The sequence below is a fragment of the Heterodontus francisci genome, chromosome 23 (assembly GCF_036365525.1).
Source record: "Heterodontus francisci isolate sHetFra1 chromosome 23, sHetFra1.hap1, whole genome shotgun sequence".
Taxonomy (NCBI): Eukaryota; Metazoa; Chordata; class Chondrichthyes; order Heterodontiformes; family Heterodontidae; genus Heterodontus; species Heterodontus francisci.
The window spans coordinates 53,159,075-53,179,114 of NC_090393.1; the positions used below are offsets into that span (position 1 = coordinate 53,159,075).

The 20,040-nt window shown below is 42.3% G+C and overlaps 1 protein-coding gene across 7 annotated transcripts in view; it reads right to left on the bottom strand.

Annotated features, from left to right (window-relative positions):
* LOC137382817 (oxysterol-binding protein 2-like) overlaps nucleotides 1-20,040 on the bottom strand; it is a 441,835-nt gene that overhangs the window by 303,673 nt on the left and 118,122 nt on the right. Inside the window, exon 1 of one of the 7 annotated variants that reach the window (XM_068055290.1) lies at nucleotides 19,343-19,487. The exons of the other annotated variants lie outside the window; for them this stretch is intronic. Coding sequence (XP_067911391.1) covers nucleotides 19,343-19,418 — 76 coding nt within the window. The 5' untranslated portion in view covers nucleotides 19,419-19,487. Of the gene's footprint in view, nucleotides 1-19,342; nucleotides 19,488-20,040 lie in introns of those variants that run through there. 7 annotated transcript variants of the gene reach the window in all.

Consider the following 20,040-nt stretch of genomic DNA (forward strand, 5'->3'; position numbering starts at 1 on the left):
CTTTTAAGCAATATGTGTTTCCACTCCCTTATCCATCATCTGTCTCCCTGCCTGAGGGGCAGCTGAACAACACTATCCCCGGGCCTCTGCCGGAACTGCTCTGTCCGGAAGGTGCCAATTGGCGTCCCAGAGGCTGACCATTTCATCCCGTCCCGTCAACAGCAATTTCCAGGCTCTGGCACAAAACCCCGGTCCCTCAGCCTGTGCTTTTAAAATATGTTCCACGGCCATAACAGGCTTAAAACCAGGCGCAGCAAGAACAAGATTACTTATTCCACTCATCCTATCTGTTAACTACAGTTGGTACCTCTTTCATCATTCACTAATCTGCAACAACAAACTGCAGGCTTTTAAATCTCCCACAAAGCACACGAAGTTAGGTTAGATGTTCCCTGATCATTATTTCTTGGTTTAACTCACCGTGTTTTTCCTTTCCCACTTTGGTGTGTCCCACACTATGGCCCCGAGCCGTTCAGCTGTATATAAATGCAGTAAGGTTTGGAAGCGGCAGCACAAGGGTTTGCCGCTTTGAGGAACAGATGTGCAGAGAGAATTTACAATGAGATCAAGGAACACATCAGCCCCTTTAAGAATTCGGCCCCACGGCCAGCGGCAGGTTTAGATACATTTTCTTTGCAAGTGAATAGAGTCTCCGCATGAAACTAATCCAATTAAACCGAAGTTGAGCCACAACCATCCCTGGCTCTGACAGCAGCTTGTGTCTCTGAAGAAACTGACATTAGTGGGGGTTCCTGCTGTGTGTTTTTAACAGAGTGGGAGAGAATTCACCCCTGTTTAATGTTTAAAATAATAATTGATTTACGTTTCATTCCCTGTGCGACTGTGATTGTGTTGTGAACTCGCTTTACCTTATAACAAACGGTTAAATTCACATTCAAGCAAATGCCAGCTGACTCCTCTCTACTCTTACCAACTCGTCAGCCAATTGGTGACTTTAGCCGACAGTCCATGCTAAATGGTGCTGTAGCTCAGTCTAATACAAACAATTCTATTGTCTGTTCCGACTAGCGAGCTATAGACAGGCACCCATTCCCCGCTCCCCTCCCCGTATCTCCTACACTGCTCCTTGGCATTTCACATCTCTCACTGACGTTTTGGGTTGAGACAAAAATCTGTTCAGAGCAGGAAACTGGCCAGTTATTCCCACTGGAATAAGCAAGTACATCATTTTCATCCCCTTTACCCAACAGCTTACGGTGTTCCAGAGAGTGAGGGAGAAATGGCACGAGGAGGAAGCCAGAGACAACTCCTCACTTTGCACAGCCAACTCACTCGCTTTCGACCGCTTACATTTCCTAAAGGAGGACCGACAGCAGAGGGATCAGCGTGTCACACTGTTGGCCCTCTACAGGGCAATAAGATCAGCTCAAAAGGATCGATTGAAATTGCAGAGAAAGTGAGAAAGAACATTTTTTCTTTCGTAATTGATAAATACCCATGTGGCGCTTTCGACATCTGTTGTGAGACAAGCGGATAAATGAGACACACAGACAGTGACTGAGGAGAGCTGTAGATACACATAGAGTGAGACTTAGTGAACAAAAATAGCAAGAGATTGTGAGAGACGGCAACAAACTGCGAAACAGAGGAAGCCAGACTAAGAGGAAAAAAAAGACACATACAAAAAAGTGAGATATAAAATACGAAGAAATAGAGCTAACTGAATTTGTATCAAATCACTCACCTTCAGAACAGAGAATGACAGCCAACTGGCAGTTTATCAGCAGTGGCTCCGCTTCTAAAACAGACAAAACCTCTCTCCATTCACTGAACAAAAACCTCAGGAGCTGCGCAGGACCGTTCACATATTACACAGCACATCCAATTAAAAACACACCCGATAATAACACTGCACTCAAACTCCAATATTTTAATAGCTTGAATAAAAACACAAGAGACCGGGCTAATATCTCACATGGTTCTCATCGTGCTCTCTCACATCCAACAGGTTTTTAAGCAACATCTTTTTAGCAAATTTCTGTGATTTTTATACACATACACTTTGGTTCTCAAAGCGTGCATATTGTAACTTGCAGGAAAAGTCCACACAAGATGCTTCTTCCACGACGCACACACACTCAATCCCTTCCTATAACTCTGAACAATACTGAAAATACCTGCATTCTCCTCGACTGCTCTCGCAGACTCACTGCTATTTCTTTCACACCTGCTGGTTGAGCTAACAGCAACAAGCTCCTACTTACAAACAAGAAGCGCAGTTATATCCAGTCAGCCAGCTGCCGTCTCTCCTCTCCGAAGCAGCCTTTAGACAACGACTTGGCTTCTCCAGCCCCAGAATTCAGCTTCGCTGCGTCGAGACCAGGAAAGGTCAGCGTTGCCTCTGATGCCGACACCGATCTCTCCTTTCATGCCCGAGACAGTCAGGCTGGGGGAAAGCTGACACCTCACCCCCATACATCTTCACGCTGCTGTAATCAAGTCCCACATCATCTCCCAGCATAGATATGACGTGACAAGAGGAGTTTCGAAAGCAGGGAGCAATTCCCATTACAGACACCGGCTGGTGTTAAATGCAAACAAATCCTCAAAGGCAACCACTTATCACCATACAGTACATTTAATGTATTGAGGCACCCCGGGGAAGCCGGAAAGGTTTTAAGGAGGCTTACGCGAGGTGGAGAAAGGTAAACTCTATACTATAAAAAAATGACACAGTTAAACATTATTGTGCAATGCATTTATGCGAAGTTCTTAATTAAATCACCTCAATTACTCCCAGTACTACCACCAGTGACTGACCTGAACTTTACCCTACAGTTCTACAGATCAAAGTGCTCTTTCCAGCAAGTAAGATCTACATTTAGACTCGCGGAGAAAAGAGACCCATGGCTGTTCATCCTTTCCTGATAGGTATAACCTCGCAATTTTGTTTTCATCCTTGTAAATCTGTTTTGCACACTTTCCAGTGTCTCTACATCTTTCTTTATCATATGATGACCAGAAATGTAAATAGCACTCCAAGTGTGGTCCAACCAAGGTTCGATATAAGTTTAGCATAACCTCTGTATTTTTCAATCTATAATTCAATTCTAATCCTGGACTTATAAATGCTCTAGTTAATAAACATTGCTTTGTCAAAGCTACTTTCTTTCTTTTGGGCCTCCTTATCTTGAGAGACAATGGATACGCGCCTGGAGGTGGTCAGTGGTTTGTGAAGCAGCGCCTGGAGTGGCTATAAAGGCCAATTCTGGAGTGACAGGCTCTTCCACAGGTGCTGCAGAGAAATTTGTTTGTTGGGGCTGTTGCACAGTTGGCTCTCCCCTTGCGCCTCTGTCTTTTTTCCTGCCAACTACTAAGTCTCTTCGACTCGCCACAATTTAGCCCTGTCTTTATGTCAAAGCTACTGGTCTCTGTTAAAGCCTGGAAGCATTCCCAGACAGAATCAGCAATATCCTTATCATTCTGTAGCCGTCAGCAGAAACATACTTCACATCAAAACAGCAAAGCAAAATGGAAACTTGTTCCAGAAAAAGGTCCTTATTAAGAAAAAATGAAAACAAAGATGAGGATTCCTGCAAAATCTCAATTTCTCAAGTGCCATCCTTCACTCTTCTGAACCTGGCTTGCTGCTCATCTGCTGTTCCTTCGCTTTCACTCCTTCAGTCACTTCATCTATTTGGAACTCTTCTGCAGAATCACTACATCTTCCTACCTCTCCCCTTCCTTCAAGTGACTTAAAAAAAATCTCTCTCTCCAGTTGTATGTTTGAACCCCTGGATCTTTCTTATTTCCCATTTGGCCTACTCTGCTTCTACTTTATAAAGTGTCTGAATTGTTCCCTTACACAAGGAGCCCTGTACAATTCAAGTTGCTATTAAAACACAAGAGTGAATTTCCTCAGCACTGCTCCACTCCATTGCTGTGTCTTTGAAGGAAACTTCATTTCCAACACCAACAACTTGCATTTATATAGTCCTTTCCCAAGATGCTACACAGCAAAATAATTAGGCAAAATTTGACACTGAGTCAGATAGGAGATATTAGGGCAGGTGGCCAAAGATTTGGAGAAAAAGGTAGATTTTAAGGAGCATCTTAAAAAGGAGAGAGGGGTACAGAAGTTTAGGGAGGTCCTTCCAGAGCTTAGGGCCTTGGCAGCTGAAGGCACGGATGCCAATGGAGGAATGACGAAAATCAGGGATGTGCATGGGGTCAGGATTGGAGGAGTGCAGTTATCTTAGAGGATGTAGGGCAGGAAGAGGTTGCAGAGATAGACAGGGGTAAGGCCATAAAGCGATTTGAAAACAAGGATGAACATTTTAAAATTGAGGGGTCACCATGTATTAACAGGGTTTCCACTAAAGCAGAAGAATCCTCAAAAAATTCACCCTCATTGAGCTCTGAATTTTTATTTATTGGTGTTAGAAATCAATTACATTTTTGTTGACCTCTTTTACCATTTTGTGCGGCAACAGAACTGTCAAATACATGCACCTTCCCATTTTGTGAAAAGTATCCTAATATACACTGGATCTCCTATTCTTTGCAATGTGAAGTCTATTCTTATATCATGCAGATTATCTGCTCTTCCCTATGATGTGCAGTCTACTATTATCTAACATGCATACTGTCTGCTCTTCCCTGTCATGTACAGTGCCTCTAAGGTCACTGCTCAGGTATATTTGCTTAGAAAGTGTCTGAAAAAGGATAAGTACGAGTCTAATTATTCTTCTTGTTGAAAGTATGCCTAGATTGGTAGCTGCCTGGCTCCTTTTATCTAAATGGCCGGTCCGGGTTAACTCTGTGCTTTTGGATCGGTACTTGAATATCTCAAAATTTCTTTCCAAAAATCAAAGCCACAAAAGATCCACTTTTGTTCATACTATTTTACTACAAATAGTAATCAACTGGCGTGTTGTTGTATAATACTTGATCACAGCAAGCAAGATGATATGCTGTTTTGCTAAGATGGGATTCATATACCACAGAGAATGTATTATTCCACAAAGGTAGAATTATTTCCTTTTAAGGTTGAAAAGTTTAATTGTGGTTACGAGAATCTCAAAGGTCATGAATAGTTTGTTGTTTCATCAGAAAAATAGTCAGTCTAAGCCTACAGCTCAAAAGGAATTAGCATTTTAAGATGGTTTGATCTTGAGGCTATAGGTTAGAACTAGGGTGAAATGACTGGGTTTCTTTCTCTTTGTCAGTTCATTTTCTAATATTATTTTGTAAATTATAGGATATAAACATAACAACTTCTCGACTAATGTGTATTTCTGTTGAAGTTTCTCTTTTATGTAAAGATTGTTTAAAAAAACTGTGTGAGTCGATCATCAAGAAATTATGCAGAAAATATCTGCCCAATGTCAGAAAACATGACAGAAAGTGTGACGTGCAAACTGTAACAGATTTGAAATCTATGCATGCATGCCAGCTATTTTCAGTGTAATAAATATTGAACATCTCATGATATTGCTCACAACTAGGGTGGAGTCTACAGCATGACTGTATTGTTTAGCTATCAACTTGGTCTTTCCTTTAAGGCCACTGCTCAGGTACATTCTCTTAGAAAAGTGTCCAAATAGATCTTGGGATAAGTATGAGTCTAATTATTCATGTTGTTGAAAGTATGTCTACATTGGTAGCTGCCTGGCTCCTCCTATTATCGAAATAGCCTGTCTGGGTTATCTCAAGATGAGAAAAAATAGAAGGAAATAACTGGACATATTTCTCTTTTTGTATATTTTTTAATATTTGACACCGCAATTTGCAATTCTGGGCACTTACACATCCCAGATTTTATTTTACTCCACCACTGGTAGTTGTGCCTTCAACTGCCTTGGCCCTGAGTTCTGGAATGCCCTTCTTAAACATCTGTGCCTCTCCTCCTTTAAAACAGTCCTTAAAATCCACCTATTTAACCAAGCTTTTAATCATCTGCCCTAATATCCCCTTATGTGGCTTGGTGTCAAATTTTGTTTGATAACAGCCCTGTAAGGCAGCTTGGGATGTTACACAATGCTAAAGGCGTTATATAAATGCAAGTTTTTGTTGCTGTTATAACTGCAGCCTGGAGTGGGAGGAGGTGAGGTATGCAAGTACCCGGGAGATGCAAGAACATTGAAGGGTATGAAAGAGGGGATTGTAAAGTAATGGGTTAATAGCCATATCAATAGAAATCCTTGCTAGTTGATGGTGGTGAGACTAGATCACAAGTACTGCATTGCAATCAACCAGTAGACAAGTAGATTCAAATGAATTCTAAGCAGTGCAAAGGGGTCTATGTACGGGTTAGAATTTGAGAAGTATTAAATATGAAACTGCCATTTTAGGTCAGAATTTCTGACAGCAGCATATAACAATGTGCCACTTTCACTGTTTTAGCTGTATGACTACATGGCCTAGAATGGTCAATTATAAAATAACATGTCACTACCATTTGGATTGAGGTATAAATTGGATGAGGCAAAATTGAAATTTACACGTGATCTCATTTACACAATAAAATCCAGAATCCAGAGACAGATAAATACACAGGTCCTGCCATCCCTATGACACAGTGTGTTGCATAAAATACACAAAGGCAGATACTCCCTGTGACATGCAATAGCTTAAAATCCTGAATCACTGCCAATTCAAACCTTGAGGTACACAGGATCTGTTATTACCCGTGATATGCAGTGTTACTGCATTATACCAGCTAATCTTTTGAGGTGTTGCACATGGTAAATTATAGAATATGATCATTCTGATGCCAGTCTCAACTGTTCATGTGTAACTGTCTCTCTTTCTGTCTTTCTTCGTCTGCTCCTTTGTGTTTCTTTTCTCGTCTGTTCCACCTGATCATCTTCAGTGCTTCTCTCTCTCTTTTCATTATGAGTGGGTGATGTGGTGGCGAAAGAAGCCACATGGCAGAAGGCTGCATTTTGCAGGTGGAGATTGTGGGAAAAATGTGACCCTCAGCAGCTCCCTTCCCAATCCCACTCTCACCTCATGATGCATGCTATCCCTTCACCTTCCCGATATCCATCCATGGCTTTGTTTCCTCCAGACTTAATTCCGATGCATTCTTGGCTGGCTCCCATAAATTAAGCTCATCCAAAACTCTGCCTCCTGGATCCTAAATTGTCCCGTTCACCCATCATCCCTTGCTGACTAACACTGGCTCCTGGTCAAGCAACACCTTGGTTTTAAAATTCTCATGATTGTTTCAAATTCCACCCTGACCTCACCCCTCCCTATCTCTGTAACCTCCTCCAGCCCTATAACCCTCAAATATCTGCGTTCCTGCAATTCAGTTCTCTTGTGCATCATCGATTTTAATCAGTCCACCACTGGCAGCCATGCCTTCAGCTGCTGAGGCTCTAATCTTCCCTACCTAAAGCTCTCTGTTTCTCTAAAATAAAAGCAAAATACTGCGGATGCTGGAAATCTGAAACAAAAACAAGAAATGCTGGAATCACTCAGCAGGTCTGGCAGCATCTGTGGAAAGAGAAGCAGAAGGGTCCGAAGAAGGGTCACTGACCCGAAACGTTAACTCTGCTTCTCTTTCCACAGATGCTGCCAGACCTGCTGAGTGATTCCAGCATTTCTTGTTTTTGTCTCTGTTTCTCTAGTTCTTTTTCACAGAATCGTTACAGTGCAGAAGGAGACCATTCGGCCCGTTGTGTCCACACCAGCTCTCCGAAAGAGCAACTCCCTCATTCCATTCCCCTGCCTTCTCCCCATAACCCTGCACATTCTTCCTTTTCATGTAACTTTCGAATTCCCTTTTGAATGCTTCAATTGAACCTGCCTCCACCACACTCTCAGGCAGCGCATTCCAGACCTTAACCACTCACTGCGTAAGAAAGTTGTTCCTCATGTCACTTTTGCTTCTCTTACCAAATACTTTAAATCTGTGCCCTCTCATTAATGATCCTTTCACAAGTTTCTCTATATGTACTCTGTCCAGACCCCTCATGATTTTGAATACCTCTATCAAATCACCTCCAACTGAAATTCCCATCCCTGGAACAATTCTCATGAATCTTTTCTGTACTCTCTCCAATGCCCTCATGTCTTTCCTCAAGTGCAGTGCCCAGAACTGGACACAATACTCCAGCTGAGGCCGAACTAGTGTCTTATACAAGTTCTAACATAACTTCCTTGCTCTTGTACTCTATTCCCCTATTAATAAAGCCCAGGACACTGTATGCTTTATTAACCGCTCTTTTAACCTATCCTGCCACCTTCAATGACTTATGCACATATACACCTAGGTCCCTCTGCTCCTGCATTCCCTTTAGAATTGTACCCTTTATTCTATATTGTCTCTCCATGTTCTTCCTACCAAAATGAATCACTTCACATTTCTCTGCAATGAACTTCATCTGCCACCTGTCTGCTCATTCCACCAACTTGTCTATGTCCTTTTGAAGTTCGACACTATCCTCCTCACAGTTCACAATGCTTCTGAGTTTCACATCATCTGCAAACTTTGAAATTGTGCCCTGTACACCAAGGTCTAGATCATTAGTATAGATCAAGAAAAGCAAGGGTCCCAACACTGACCCCTGGGGACCTCCACTACAATCCTTCCTCAAGCCCAAAAACATCCATTAATCACAACTCTTTGTTTCCTGTCACTCAGCCAATTTCATATCCATGTTGCTACCGCCCCTTTTATTCCATGAGCTGCAAGTTTGCTAGCAAGTCTGTTGTGTGGCACTGTATCAAACACCTTTTGAAAGTCCATGTACACCACATCAACAGCATTGCCCTCATCAACCCTCTCTGTTACTTCCTCAAAAAACTCCAGCAAGTTAGTTAAACATGATTTTCCCTTAAGAAATCCATGCTGGCTTTCCTTAATTCATTCACGTTTTTCCACATGACTATTGATTTTGTCCCAAATTAATTTTTCTAGAAGTTTTCCCACCACTGAAGTTAAACTGATTGGCCTGTATTTGCTGGGCTTACCTTTACATCCTTTTTTGAACAAGGGTGTAACACTTGTAATTTTCCAGTCCTCTGGCACCACCCCCGAGTCTAAGGAAGACTGAAAAATTATGGCCAGTGCCTCTGCGATTTCCACCCTCACTTCCCTCAGTATCCTTGGATGCATCTCATCTGGCCCTGGTGTTTATCCACTTGAAGTACAGACAGCCTATCTAATACTTCATCTTTATCAATTTTAAACCCCTCTAATGTCTGAGTTACCTCCTCTGTCAACACTGCCTGGATTGCATCTTCTTCCTTGGTAAATAATGTCTGGGTTGAATCTTCTTCCTTGGTAAAGACAGATGCAAAGTACACATCCCCTTTCTGGTCCCTAATTGGCCCCACGCCTCCTTTTGCCACACTTTTACTGTTTATATGCCGATAGAAAACTTTGAGATTTCCTTTAATGCTAGCTGCCAGTCTCTTTTCATGCTCTCTCTTTGCTTCTCTTATTTGCTTTTTCACTTCCCCTCTGGACCTTCTATATTCAGCCTGGTTCTCAATAGTATTTTCAACCTGGCATCTGTCAGAAGCACACTTTTTCTTCTTTATCTTAATCTCTACCCCTTTTGCCATCCAGGGAGCTCTGGATTTGTTTACCTTACTTTTCCCTTTCGAGGAGAACATACCTCGACTGTGCCCAAACTATCGCTTCTTTGAAGTTAGCCCATTATTTGTCTACCAGTTTTCCTGCCAGCTTTTGACTCCAATTTATTCACCCCAGCCCCATTCTTACCCCATTGAAGTTAGCCTTCCCCCAGTTAATTATTGTTACCCTGGATTGCTCTTTGTCTTTTTCCATAGTCAGCCTAAATCTTATGATACAATGACCACTATCCCCTAAATGGTTTCCTACTGATACTTGATCCACTTGGCCCCCCTCATTCCCAAGAACCAGGTCTAGCAGCGCCTCCTTTCCCATTGGACTATCAACATACTGTTGTAGAAAATTTTCCTGAACACACTCTAGGAACTCTTGCCCCTCACTGCCCTTTACACTAATATTATCCCAGTCTATGTTTGGATAATTAAACAACCCCATTATAACGACCCTATAATTTTGCACCTTTCTGTAGTTCCTTGCAAATTTGTTCCTCCATATTTGCGCCTGTACCTCACCAGTCTTATTAACCATGTTCGTGCATTCATATACATGCACATTAACCCTGATACAGACTTTATTACTTTCTCCCTTACTCTGACCTCACCTAATAACGTACTATTCCCTATTCTTGTGCTATCTATCTCCCCCAGTATTTTGTGCATCTTGGTATTCCTCTCTGATACTTGCTCCTGGTTCCCACACCCCAGACAAGTTAACAGTTTTGCTTCCCTCCAATCTGAGCTCCCTCTCAGGTTCCCACCCCCCTGACAATTTAGGTTAAACCCTCCCCAACAACACTAGCAAATCTCCCTGCGAGGATATTCTTCCCAGTCCTGCTAAGATGCAACCCATCCATCTTGTACAGTCTCACCTGCCCCAGAACCAGTCCCAATGTCTCAGAAATCTGATGCCCTCCCTCCTACACCAGTTCTCCAGCCACATGTTCAATCGCTCAATTCTCCTACTGTTATGCTCACTTGCACGTGGGACTGGGAGTAATCCTGAGATTACTGCTTTTGAGGTCCTGCTTTTTAAATCTCCTTCCTAGCTCCCTAAAATCTGCTTTCAGGACCTCATCCCCCTTCTTACTCATGTCATTGGTACCGATGTGGACCACCACCTCCGGATGTTCACATTCCACCAGAAGAACGTCCTGCAGCCGCTCTGTGACATCTGGGGAGGCAACACATCATCCTGGAGTCATTTTTACTGCTCAATTTTTTACCAAGCTTTCTGCCCTAACATTCCCTTACATGGCTCGAATAAGGGAAGAAACTCTCTATCTCTCTCACAGGGGTTGAAATTAAAATCTGTCACACAGGTATACATGATCAACAATGACCTTTTCTAGCCATCAACAGACCACAAGTGAGATAATAGATTTTAAAATTCAACTGTTTTTATTAAAATTGAAGTAACATTAAATGAAGAAAGACACCATCATGCTCTCTCACTCTAGTTATCAACATTGACTTTTCCTGTCAAACCAAAGGCAAGATAATTAGTTGTCTTCAAAATTGAGCTAACATTACCACGATGAATCGTTCTTTCCCTTTCTCTTCAAATTCTTCCCTCTGCTTAATACTGAAGCCAACAGATCATTAAACAATAGCTGCATCGGGTGTGTAATCAGAACTTTTAGCTTCTCTCCCCTGCACACACATACATACACAGAACTGTTTTTTTAAAGCAATAGAAATTTTGTCTTATAGATCCTGAAATTTTTCTTCTTGCATTCCAAAATCATTTGAAGAAAAGCTATTCAGTAGAAAGGACCAGAAGCAAAAGAAAACTATTCCATCAGTATATCTAACTGAATGGCAGTTAAATACATAATATAGATTTTAAAACTATATTTAAATATTTATTTTGATCAACAGTAATTTAGTTACTGAAAAATAAAAATGGAGAGTTACAAGCAATGTCATCAAGTATGTTGAGTGATTTACGGAAATTGAGTGGCCAGACTACACAATCGCAGGATAATATACTGTAACCATAAAAAAGCAGTTATTGTGTGTCACAGTGATACGTTTAACATTAAAAATACTTACTACTACACTGCCTGCAGGTTTAACAGGTACTGCAGGTATTCATAATAGATGTTCAATGAAATTTCCACTCCACATGCCAAGTTTAATGTATAATAGTGTTACAGCCCCGTGGTACGATGCAGGTGGTTCCCACTGTTCAACTCCTCACCTGACCGCAGCAAGCATTTTGTTATCAAGGTTTAACCCCTTGGTGTTCTGTTTTTTAAATAAATAGACAGTGATAAGTTTTCTTATAGGTTTTTAAAAAACAGAAAATGAATTGTTTATCGATCAGTATGCCTTATCCCAAAATTGTCGCAACCGTATACACTCACGCATTCGCTCTCGCGCACACACACACAAGAGACAGATAGAGAGGGCAAAAAGAGAAAGTGATTTTTTATGGGGGTGAGGGAGGGGGAGGGGGGTGGGGTGGAAAGAGAGGTCACGATAAATCTGCTGAATTCTCTTGGAAATCAAGTTCTCGGTGGTGCCTGGGACACAACAGTCATTTTTCCTTTGTGTAAAAAGTTCTGATATGTGCTCTGCTTTTGAGTTATATCAGAGCACAGGCTTACCACTTTCAAAGCCACAGACATGGGATTAAGTGCACTGCCTCATGCTGATTTTTGGCATACCAACAATTTGCCTGCTTCATGCCCAAATTTGCCACACTGGAAACTTGTCGGGCGCACCCTTACTGCTTTATCACCTGGGGTCGTTCTTTTAAAAATTGGAGACTGGTCCTTCCCTCCTCTCCTTTTCTCTTGAGCCCATTTCTACTTCAGCTGCAACCCTGCTGTCTCTCCGTAGCTTGTGAGAGTTACTAGACCCAAATTTGAGTTAGGGATTTGTGTATTAATTCATAATCGTCAGCCATTTTAGCTGATTCCCATACTCTTGTGACTCTTTGTTCTTCAATGTGAGCTCTTATACTACTTAGGATTCTTTTTTTAAACTCTTCCAGCAACAACACTTCTCTCAAATTTTCATATGAGAGTTCTAGCTTGAGAGATCATATCTGGCGATCAAAAGCCATAATCAGAGAATCTCTCTTCTGATAACAGGGAAAAAGCTTCACGAGCCCTACCCATGACCTCACCTTGTAAGAGAAGAATCCAAAATTCGTTTGGCCATTTTAGCCTGGTCACTATTTTCTCAAATGAGATAAAATATGACTCAACCTCCTCCTCATTAAATTTTGACACTTGACTTGTGTGCCTCAGCACATCAAAGTTTTGCTCTGAATTGGGGATAAGGTTTGAGTGACTGGTAGTATTTTCATTTTAGGTTTGCAGCCTCTGTAACTCAACCCTCTGTAATTGTATTTCCTCTCTTTTCAACTGAAACGCTCCTCTTTTTCCTTTTGTAACTGAAACTCTCTTTCTTCTTTTTCTTTTTCCAACTGAAACTCTCTCTCACCCCTTTTCATCTGCAACTGGATTCTAGCTAGAATGATTTTTTCAGATTCTGATTTCATGCTGTCTTCCTCTGGTTCGGGGTAAGAGTAACATGGTTGGCTAGACTTTACACCAGTTCAGGGTGCTTTGCTTTTTGTCTGAAAGTGATTCCCACCTCTGTAGCTAAGATTTTAAAATCTTCAACACTTAATTTGTTCAAATTATCCTGGGATATCTCTTCCTGCTCTACAAACTCCTTAGCATTAAATGTGGCCATTTCTTTTATTTCTGACTGTTATGGCCAGGTGAGAAAGGGGTCTAGGGTTCCCTCTCAGCCTTCACCTGGTCTTACCGTAACATGGTTTTATTTAAAACACACCAGTTTTTTTAGCTCCCCCTTAGTGAATCCTTGTTCACTACTTTCCAATTATAAGGCAAAGAAACCAGCCAAACAGGTTTTCTTAGGGTTAAGAGGAAAGGTTGAACTTTATTAAATTTATACTCTAATTTGGTTAAGGCCTATGGATACACAATGCGCCCATGCTAGCATGCATACGTGACAAACATACATACAGATAGTGATAGAAAAGAGAAGAAATAAAGTAGAAAAGTTTGAGGCAATATCTGAAGATGGTTTTGGTTATTGTTCTTCGTGCTCGCTGTAGGGTCCTCCATTGTAGGTACATCGTGCTTTTCATTGGGGCCCAGTATTCTTCTTAAACCTTGTTCGATGTAGGAGACTTTTCTCTCAAGGTTCACATCTTCAGTGGATTTAGAGTTCCGTGAGAAACAAATGGGAGCAGACAGGAGAGGCTGTAGTGAGCCAGCCAGGAGAGGTCTTTACAGTTCAGGAGCAAACAGTCTCTCTCTCAAACTGTCTGTACAGTTCAAAAAAACCCAGGTTGCCCAGCAGGTTAGTCATGTGACTAGCTGGTTTGACCATGTCTGTTTGTGGATTCGGCCATCTTGGCAGTCATCCTGGAATGTGAGCTTCCTCACTTTCAATGTCTGGTGATCAAAGTCCATTGTGGGTTGAATATGTCAGGGAATGGTCCTTTGTCTCCACAAGCATTGTCTGTTAGTATGTAAATGTTTTTTTCAGCCACGGCTGATCTGGTTAATAAGTCATTTCCTCGCTGCAGCTACGGATTAAAATCAATTTTTATATGACAAAATGAATAGGCCTCATTCTTGGCAGGTGGGGTCTGCATGACACCTCCACACCCAGTGGAATGAAATGCGATTTTTAAAAAGAGCATTTCATTAAAAGGGTCGAAAGAGAAAATATAAGATACAAAGGAAAAACATGGGCCTCTCTCGCTCATTCATTCACATTCATTCATAAATCCTAAAGCATATTACAGCCTGTCTTTCTTGGTGGCAGTGCTGCTTTAACTCCAGTTTTCAGCAGCCCGATGAACATGTGGTTCTTTGGGGAAGGCTTTCTTCAGTTTGCCTATTTCCATGAGCGCCTAGTCTCTTTGTTCCTGTTGAGGTCTGCAAAGGGGGAGGATTAGATTTAATTCGCCGTAAGTTGGTATTTTTTCCCTCAGGACAGTCAGTAGTGGGTCTATCCTGAACTCTCTTTCAGTGCTTTGCTGAGTCATGCAAAGGCTTTTGACTTCAGGGGATGGGTGGTTCTCTTCTTTTCAGACTTTGGGGAAGGATTCTTTGCTAATCCCCCCTTTGTCCTCTGGAATAATTCTGCCTGCAGGTATTTGTGCAGACTCTACTGCTTGCCCCTGTGGCACTTTGACTCGGTGAGGCATCACCCCCATGGTTTCTCTGCCCCCCCCCCCCTAGAGGTCTTTGTCTCTGCAGGTTCCTGTAAATGTTGCTAGCAACTCTGGTGGGGTGCTTCTAGTGTCTGTATTTACATAGGAAGATGTGGGGTCTATCTTTTCAAATTTTCCAGGGTTGGCTGACAAGATAGTAGGGGTTTTCATCCGGGATTCCTCCCGGACTTCCTCTAACCTGACCTCGGTTGCTTTTTCCCCTTCCCTCTCTAACCTTTTGCCAGCCTTGTGCCTGCCTGTCCCCTTTTCTTCTCGGCAGGGGTCCCTCACAGTTCACCAGCCCTCTGCTGGAGGGTCCTCCTAACATCAGTACAGGACTTAGGGGTGCAGGTTTCACTGCAGGTTGGGGTTTCCCTTCAACCTGACACATGTGGCAACTCCTGCAGTACTCCATCACATCTTTGTGGAGTTTTGGCCAGTCAAAACTCTGTCTTATGCGGGCTTTGGTCTTTCGTATACTGGCATGTACAGCCATTGTAGTCTCGTGGGCCCTTAATATTTCTCTCAGGTACCTCTGCGGCACCACTAACTGGTGAACTACTGTCCACTCCTTGCTCTCAGGTCTGTGAGGAGAACTCCATTTCCTCATTCGTACCTCATTCTTTAAATTGTAGCAATCAGAGACTCCCTCTGCTTCACATTCAGACTGGGTAGCCCGTGCTAACTCTCGTAATACTGTGGCGGCCTGCTGAGCCTCAGCTAGGGAAAGTCCATTTAATTCATTCCCAGGGCATTCTAACTTTCCAAAGAAAGTCTCAGATAGACAGACCTCATGATCATCTGCCTGCAGTGCCAATTCAGTCTCTTCTGGGGCAGCTGGTTTGATCATGGCCTGATTCATTACATATTCAGGGAAACTGCAGAGGACTGTCTCCTGCACTGTCCAGTCTCTCTGACCTCCTGCGGTTTTTCTTTCACTACTGGGGGGGCTACCACCTTCACCCCTGCCAGATTATTACTTAGGAGCAGGTCAACCCCATTCACAGGCAAACTAGGGACAATCCCAACAGTCACCGGTCCCAAGACTAGGTCGCACTTCAGGTGCACCTTGTATACAGGTACAGGCATACACTGCCCTCCAATACCATTCACCAGCATTCTGGTGTTCACTGCACTCTCTGGGGGAAAGGTCAGGCCTTTTCCCAGTAAAAGGGATCTAGTGGCCCCTATATCACTGAGAATTACTATGGGCTTGCTCGACCCACTCGAGGGGTATGGGTTACTTTCCCTTCAGACACAAAACCCTGATAGCCCTCAGGAATCCTATTAACTTTTCCTGCACTTGCAGTAGTAAACTTCCTGGGTTGCACTCTTATTGCAGTTAAAGCTACAGCTTGCTCTGTTGTGCTGTCCTCCAGGATTCCTTCTTCACTGAGTGGATGTGCCCTGATTAACCCTACAGGTTTTTACTTTAATTTCTAGCAGTCAGCTTTTAGATGACCTGCCTTATTACAATGGAAGCACATAGGGTTCCGGGTCTCACTCCTGCTCGCAGCACTTTCCTTTATGGCTATAGGAGGACCCCCTGTATCTCCTGCTTTTCTTTCTCTACCAGGACTGCTTGGGCTCCTATCACCTTCTCACCCTTTGTCATTTTCAGATTTGTGGGGGTGACGAGGAAAGGTTTTCCCCTGACAAGCTGACTTATAAATTAAAGCAAACTCATCGGTCAGAACGGCTGCTTGTCGGGCTCTCTGATCCCGCTGTTCCTCTACATGGGGTCTTTATGGAGAGTGGGAATGAGTGTTTAAATTCCTCTAACAGAATTACTTCTCTGAGATTCTCATAGCTGGGTTGTACTTTAAGAGCCCTCAGCCACTGGTCAAAAGCCAGCTGCTTATTTCTTTCAAACTCCAAATTCCAGATAAGTTTGATTAGCTTGCTTCTTCAGGATTCTAAATATTTGGCGATAGGCTTTGGGTACTAATTCATATGCCCCGAGGACAGCGTTTTTTGTCAGTTCATAATTTGATGAACTCTCATCTGGCCACAGGGAATAAACCTCATGGGCTTTTCCAGTTAGCTTGCTTTGCAATAAGAGTCCTTGAATGTAGGTAGATCTTGCCCAGTATTCTTCTTAAACCTTGTTCGACATAGGAGACTTTTCTCTCTTGAGGTTCACATCTTCAGTGGATTTAGAGTTCCATGAGAAACAGATGGGAGCAGACAGGAGAGGCTGTGGTGAGCCAGCCAGGAGAGGTCTTTACAGTCCAGGAGCAAACAGTCTCTCTCTCAAACTGTCTGTACAATTCAAAAAAATTCAGTTTGCCCAGCAGGTTAGTCATGTGACTAGCTGGTTTGACCATGTCTGTTTGTGGATTTGGCCATCTTAGCAGTCATCCTAGAATGTGAGCTGTCTCACCTTCAATGTCTGGTGATAAAAGTCCATTGTGGGTTGAATGTTTCAGGGAATGGTCCTTTGTCTCCACAAGCACTGTCTGTTAGTATGTAAATGTTTTTTCCAGCCACGGCTGATCTGTTTAACAAGTCATTTCATCACTCCAGCAACATTTTAAAATCAATGTTCATATGACAAAATGAATAGGCCTCATTCTTGGCAGGTGGGGGTCTGCATGACACTGGCACTGTTGACTACAATTTCAGAGGTCAATTTTGCTCAGGTTTTTCAAATCTCTCATTTTTCTGGTGGTTCAGATCCTGGCTTCGAGCCCTCAATTTGTAATGGGTACATGGTGCGTTTGGGTGGTTTCCACTGTTCAACTCCCTACCTGACCACAGAAAGTGTTTTGTTATTAGGGTTTAACCCCTTGGTGTTTTATTTTTCAACTAAACAGACTACAGTAGGTTTTTTTGTAGATTAAAAATAAGAAATTCAATTGTTTATCGATCAGTACACCTTATCCCCGAACTGTTACAACCGCATCCACTCACGCATTCGCTCTCGCGCGCACACACACACAAACACACGCACGAGACAGATAGTGAGGGAAAAAAGGGAAAGTGATCTTTATGGGGGGGGGGGGGGGGTGAGGTCACGATAACCTGTTGAATTCTTTGGAAAACAATTTCTTGATGGTTACAGGCCTGAGACAATTGTAGATTTCTCTCGATTGGAAGTTCAGTTGAAGATGGTGGGTCACCTCTAGTTCACTGCTGTCTGATGTAGATGTCGGATTCTACAGCAGGGCACATGCCTTCTGGCTTTGATGGATGGTTGCTTCTCAATCTTTCTCTCTGGCTCTCTTCCCCATGGCGATCACACAATAGTCCAGGACGTGGCTACTTCACACCTTCATGGTTTCAGAAGAAGCCATTCCATTCTGGAATGTTTTAGGGTGCAATTGACGCTTCTTAGCTTTAAAGATTTGTCCTTTGTCTTTGTCAGATAGTTTGAATTTCTTCAGTGGCCATTTTGGACCATTGTTCTTTTTTTAAAATAAAGGTTCATTCTAAAAGACAAAGTCAGTTTTTCATAACTCTTCAGAGTTAGCTCATAATCTGTATCATTGGTGTGCATGACAATAGATATATCAGTCACTCTCCTGTAGCACTTCGCATGGCGAGTCAACAAGTATAGTTTCCAGGTGAGGCAGGGACAATTGGAACACATGCAGACATAAATCAGTCCTCCTTTCAAATGCAGGAATCTGTTCTTATCTATAATAAATTAAACGTTTTAGATTTCCATGCATTTGCTGTCAATTTGGTGCAAAATGAATAAATCAGGGTATTTGCATGCATTATTGTACAGCCTGTGGTCAAATAAATGGCTGCACATTGATGAATCTGTTTCTGTTCATGAGAATGGTGTGGTGTGGCCATGTGAGTAATTCTCCTCACTTCTGAAAATAAGCCTGACAGCAAAAGTGCACAGCTCTTTCATACTTCTGTGTGTGTGTGTTTTCCCTGGGGAAATTGATCAATTAAATGGCCTGGCAAACAAGACATTTGTGACCTGCATAAGTCAACGGTGAGCTACAGGTTGAGAGGCTTGGCAAATATTTTGCTGTTGCTTGTTCCAGTCATACAAGAGATCAAGACAATTATGTAACAGCCACCAACAGAACCATTCCTGTCTTACAAGTGGTTTCCTGGCTGAACTGCATTACATGACAGCTTCCTTGGTATCATAAAGCAGGTTTTTTTTCAGTTGTGCACAGTTATGATTGTTCAGCCCACACAAGCTGGTGCGCAAAGGAATAGTGAGTCCTAATTGATCCCCTAAGGTGGTAGTGTATCTCTCTGGCATACCTCCTCTGACCTCCCTCATCCACAACCTGCATATAATACACAGCATTGCCTTGAGGGATATTGCTTCTATATACAGAGTACATAATAAGTAGAGCCCTACCAAATTCATGGTCAAATTTTACAAATTTCATCGTCACGGCATTTTAAGAATCGTGAATTTCATGATTACATATATTTAAATCATAAATTTCAGTGTTGCAACAAACCATGAAAATGACCTGTTACAAACCCCCATAAAAGACAAAGGAGATTCCTAGTTTCAAAAGGCATTTATTGTATACTCAAAAACTATTGTAAAAAGCTGACTATAAACTAGTCACATTCTTTACTTACTGAAGTAGTTGAATGGGAGCATGGAGCAACCTGCAACTGTCTCTTTCTTCATTCCCTGTCTCTGTGCTGTGAACATCTGTCTGTGTTTAGACACAGCACTCTCTGCGTTCACAGAGTTTGTCAGAATTGTCCTCAGAATGTGTCGCAAAAACCTTCAGTAGGAAGTCCTGTAATAGTTTATTTGCATGTGGCAAGCAACCAGCATTTTGCACATTTGTTGAATGAATACCCGCAGCTTTGGGCGATCAAGTTTTTCCAAGAGCAACCACAAATTCCATTGTAACCAACTGACGATTTTCTGAGCTCTCTATCAACTTCTTAATAAAAAAAGAGATAAAATCGTTGCTTGTTTTTTTGCGTGTTCGTTTTCCAGCAATGTGGTGTCAGATGCTCTCTTTCTGCTGAGATGGCTTTTGGACTCTGAACCGTTGCTAGTGTGTGATCCAACAAAACATTGCAGCTTGCACAAAACAGTATTCCACCATTGGCATGCTGAATTTGGCTTCCAAATTCTTTCACTCGATGTGCTGCAGTAATGACTGTGGCCGTTTTTGATTTCCTCATTCTGGTGTTCTCACTTGTCTGCTAAAACTTGAGACAACTACTCACAAACCTGCACCAAAAGCCCTCCCTCATCTACCAATCAACAAGTTCAGCCTTGTGTCAATCAGTAAAACGCACAATGTTTGCAACATGCC